Source organism: Priapulus caudatus, unplaced genomic scaffold (genome assembly GCF_000485595.1).
Source record: "Priapulus caudatus unplaced genomic scaffold, Priapulus_caudatus-5.0.1 Scaffold1470, whole genome shotgun sequence".
In the NCBI taxonomy this organism is placed as follows: Eukaryota; Metazoa; Priapulida; class Priapulimorpha; order Priapulimorphida; family Priapulidae; genus Priapulus; species Priapulus caudatus.
This window is the reverse complement of record NW_014578531.1, coordinates 39,755-44,418: the sequence shown is the minus strand read 5'-3', so window position 1 is coordinate 44,418 and position 4,664 is coordinate 39,755. Positions and strand designations below refer to the sequence as shown.

At 50.1% G+C, this 4,664-nt stretch overlaps 1 protein-coding gene across 1 annotated transcript in view; it reads right to left on the bottom strand.

Annotated features, from left to right (window-relative positions):
• The window catches only part of LOC106816734 (ankyrin repeat and LEM domain-containing protein 2-like), a 15,987-nt gene continuing 11,323 nt past the window's right edge, over positions 1–4,664 (bottom strand). The window contains exons 7-13 of the mRNA XM_014821351.1: positions 3,200–3,423; positions 2,938–3,053; positions 2,509–2,635; positions 1,707–1,857; positions 1,101–1,326; positions 574–705; positions 1–244 (exon numbers count right to left, since the gene is read on the bottom strand). Coding sequence (XP_014676837.1) covers positions 1–244; positions 574–705; positions 1,101–1,326; positions 1,707–1,857; positions 2,509–2,635; positions 2,938–3,053; positions 3,200–3,423 — 1,220 coding nt within the window. The remainder of the gene's footprint in view (positions 245–573; positions 706–1,100; positions 1,327–1,706; positions 1,858–2,508; positions 2,636–2,937; positions 3,054–3,199; positions 3,424–4,664) is intronic.

The window sequence follows — 4,664 nt, the reverse complement described above, 5'->3', positions numbered from 1 at the left end:
TCACGCCGCGTCCTGAAACTTCGTGAACAAGTTCACCGGCACGGGTTTGGTGCTGCCACCTGTCGTCGAGGACACGGGCGAGGTCGAGGCGGCGGCGGCGGCGTCCGTGTCGCAACCCGGCGTCGCCGCGAGGCGTGGTTGTGCCATCACGGGCGATCGTCCCACAGTGGGCGGCGTCGCGAGAGAGCTGGCGGGGAGAGCGGTAGTCCGGTGGCGGTACCTCGGCGCGGCGGGACTCCTCCACCTACGGACGATGCAAAAACACAACGATGAGAGCGAGTCCATAAAGATCGCAGACTTCGACGCAGACACGAGTCGTGTCGGAACACGTCATAATACCCAGTCGGTCGCGATTTCGTAAATTTCGATTTCTACTCTATGAAGCCATATTACAATCCACGAAAAGTGGTTTCCAGGACTGTGGCTCCCCATGACCGGTGGGGTGGGGGTGGGGGGAGACACAAGAACGGTCAGGAAAACACAAAACCCGTCAGGAAAACGTTTTGAATCGGCGACACTTTGCGACGATTTCGCGCGAGTCAGACCCGACGACAATGACGACGCCTCGCTCACCGCTCTCGCTCGCGCTCGGGAAACTCCATGACTAGCCGGCGCCACCTGGCGGTGTGCGGGTAGAAGCGGGGATCGACCTCCACGTCCTCCAGCGCCCTCATCACGTCAACGTCGACCTTGCTCGGCTCAGACCTGCAGCAGAGGTAGCAGACAACGTTGCCGGGGATGCAGACGGTAACCACGGCAACCGGTAACACAATAACAAGACGTAACTGGTGTCGCAACCCTCGGATTGAAACGGTAATTGCAACAAATCGGTATCACAATGACCGCTGATGCAAACAGTAACCACGGCAACAGGTATCATAACGACCGGATGCAAACGACATCACGATGACCGCACCATGCTCAACTATCACGCACGCGCACGCACACGCATGCATACACATACACGCATACACGCACGCGCACGCATCCATGTACACACATACACGCACACGCACACGCACACGCACACACACACACAGTGCGCTGTACGCCGGTACTACACACACCACACGGTGTTACGCTCACGCTGCGTGACTCACCCGCCGATGTACGCTGCAATGTCCGGCGGCGGCGGCGGCGGCGGCGGCAGCGACTCCCCGGCGCGCGGAGACTGCGGCGGCGTCACGTACACGTCCGACTCATCGTCGCTGCTCACAGAGGGCGCTCTATCGTAGCGGCCGCCGACCGACGACGGAAGGTCGATGCCGACGGACGGACTGTCGCACCGCGGCGACGATTCCGCGTGGTCGGCCGCCTGGCGAGCATCTGCGGAAACGCGGACGCATATATCACAGACGGTGACGAGCGTGACACGTGACAAGATGTTACAGTTGGGGTTGGGGTTGGAGTTAAGGTTAGGGGGTAGGGGTTAGGGTTAGGGGTTAGGGGGTAGGGGTTAGGGTTAGGGTTAGGGTTATGGTTATGGTTAGGGTTAGGGTCAGGGTTAGGTTAAAATCTATAGGATACAGATTTTAGATAGGGTATGATAGGAACCAACAGGGAAAGGGTTAAATATAATGCGAACCAACTGAATTACATATTACAATATTGATGCTCCACCACATAGATTATACACAAGACATATATATATATATATATATATCATCAATAGCTAGCAGTCACAGCAGTATTGGAGAACAGCTCACCCTCTGCCCTCCGCGGAGAATTCAGCGACAACGTATCAAAGTGCCTGGCCAAGTCCTGCATCGTCGGTGACTCCACCTGCTGGTGAAATTCGCAGGCTTCTGCCCACACTGCCTCCTCCTCCTGCTTCTTCTCCAACTCAGCCGCAGCCACCTGTTAGCATGCGAGAATGTTAATCATGGCTGTACACCACAGGGAAGTATAAGGGTATAAGTATAAGTATAAGTATAAGGGTCACTCGAGGGAAACTGGCCTTTATAGACAGGTGTCCTTTCTACTGAGGTGGTTTTACTGTGTAACTGCCACTGAGGGCTGACCACTAAAATTTCCCTCATAGACACGTTTATTCTACAGTAGTGGTATAAACTACACTATTTAACATAATAATGTCAATAAAACGTATTCTTTTTTGTACAACTTTTTTGTGTAACGAGTACAACGATGTACAAAGAGTATTCTTCCACAATAAAAATTGAGAAAAAACCGTCGTATTAAAAAAGTTTAAACGCGTATTTGAAACAGAAGTTCCAACTTTTTCCCGTGCCAATCTATGCAGGCGCGAAACGCTATGTGGCACACGCCAAAATAGTCAAACTTTCAAAAGTGGTTTCAAGATGGCAGACAGTGACGCGGTGACTTCTCTTGCCGACCGTGGATCGGCCAACCACCATCCAGTCAGTACACGGAGATCAGTATCTATCTCTAGTACTCTCAGTAACTAAAAATTAATTAATAGCAATTAATTAGCACTAATTAATTACTATTGATTAACTAGTTATCTCAGTATCTATGAATTAATCTCACCTCGCCGAAGCGCTTCCGTAGAAACTGCTCGAGCTTGGCTAGGCCTGGCTGCGTAGAGAGGTCAGCGTAGTCGTCGAACGCGCTCCAGTACTCGCGCCACGGCACGGCCATCTCATGCGACAGACGCCTACACAAGCAAGGTGGCGCCATCTATATCTCGTTCGCTGAGAGACAAACAAAACCGCCTCGACAACACGGGTACTTTAAACTATTCTACGGTAGGAAGAACTACGTTAATATTAACTACGTTAACAATTAATACCTAGAATACCTTCTTACCTATATTAATTAACTTATTTATACCATATTGTTACTACAAGTTCCGTAACGTCACCCGACTTTGACGCCTCACGCGAAATCAAATCACATCAACGCCCGAGGAAATTAATCTCGTTTCGATTTCAGACGACGGGCGATGGCCCGACTTACCTGCCGATTCGCTCCAGACCCTTGTCGTTGTCGGCGCGACGTATCTTTGCACTGCTATAGGCACGAGTCGGACTGAGAACGAGCGGAAACTTCCACGCCTGGTGGAGCTCTTCTGCCTGCAACGCATTCAGATTTAAAAAAAGAACCTAAAAATCAAAATCTAAAAACCCAACTACGGAATCTAACGATCTACGATAAACATCTGCGAAATAAACGAATCTGCAAACTTTCGAATCGAAAATCTTTCCGCGAATCAGCGCACCTTCGTGGCGGACATCGGCCCCGCACACGCGCGCACGCTCATGCTCGGAGAGATGGGGCTGCTGCGCTGCTGCGACTGTCGTCTGCCGTGGAGCAGCGACGTCGGGGTGTGACGGGTGTCGTCTGCCGAGCGGTGGTCGCACTGTCGCGCGGGCGACCACGGCTCGCTGATGATCGGCAGGACTTCGTTGTCGTCCGACCGCAGCACGGACACGTAGTACTTGTCTGTAACATACATGCGCATTCAGACACGTTAGTGTGCTTCCTTCATGCAAAAGTGTGTTTTTTTTAGTCTGTGGCACCCTAATGTGCACTCTGTTAGCGTGCTTCCTTCTCCCTATATTCCCCTAGTCTGCTTCCTTCTCCCTATGGTCCCCTAGTCTGCTTCCTTCTCCTTATGTTGACAGGCCTGAAAGCTGTTGTTGTGCGGGGGAGGGGGAAAATTCAGCCCGAATCCCAGCTCTTACTAATTCTAATTATTAAAAGGAAGTGGCTATTCTTACGACAAGTCGTAAGAATTATTTTTGGACTATTCTTACGACATGCAAACGCGCACGCGCATGCGTTGCGTATTTCGTTATACACCATAGATTGTTTTTGTGAGATATATTACCTATATAAGGAAATGGAGTCGGTTTATAGTTTGTGTTAGGATTAGGGTTCGGGTTAGGGTTAGGGTTAGGTAGTAGGTGTAGTCGACTCCCTAAACTAGAATTATATTACCTATTAATAGTATTATGCGCATGCGCGTTGCATGTCGTAATAATAGTCCATAAAGATTTTTTTAAGAATAGCCACGGCCTTATTAAAACCCTTTCACTGCGGGCTCAGACTGCGGGTCCCGCGGCCGCGTCTATTTTTTCCGTACCACTAATGCGTAACGCTGTTTTATGGTGCCTTGTGACCCTAAGCCTAAGGACGTGGATATTCGTCCGAGCAAAATATACACACAAGTACAAACAGTCAACCTAACCCAACCCTAACCGTAACACAAACTCTAAACCGACTCGGCTATCTTATATACGCGTGTCATAGTACCCAAATTAATCTATGGTGTATAACCTTTCGTAGTGATGCGCAACGATGCTCGGACGAATATCCACGTCGCTAACCCTAACCCTAACCCTAATCCTAAACCTAACCCATAGCGTTACGCGTTACGCATTAGTGCGGTTTACTAGCCGGGAGCGCTGGGGGTGCTGCAGCACCCCCTGTTTTTTTAGTTGAGTAGTGCGTGCGCCGTGTGCACGTACACGTGCGTGCGTGCGTGTGCACGTACACGTGCGTGCGTGTGCACGTACAAGTGCGTACGGCGTGTTCACGTACTACGAACTCGCTTATAACGAAAACAATGCCAAGCTATGACAAAAGAATCGCCCAAGGCGCCGCCTGTCTGTGTAGTATGGTAATTATTTCTTTAATTTTAGTTGAGTAGTAATTTTATAATGTTTTCTCAATAAAATAAT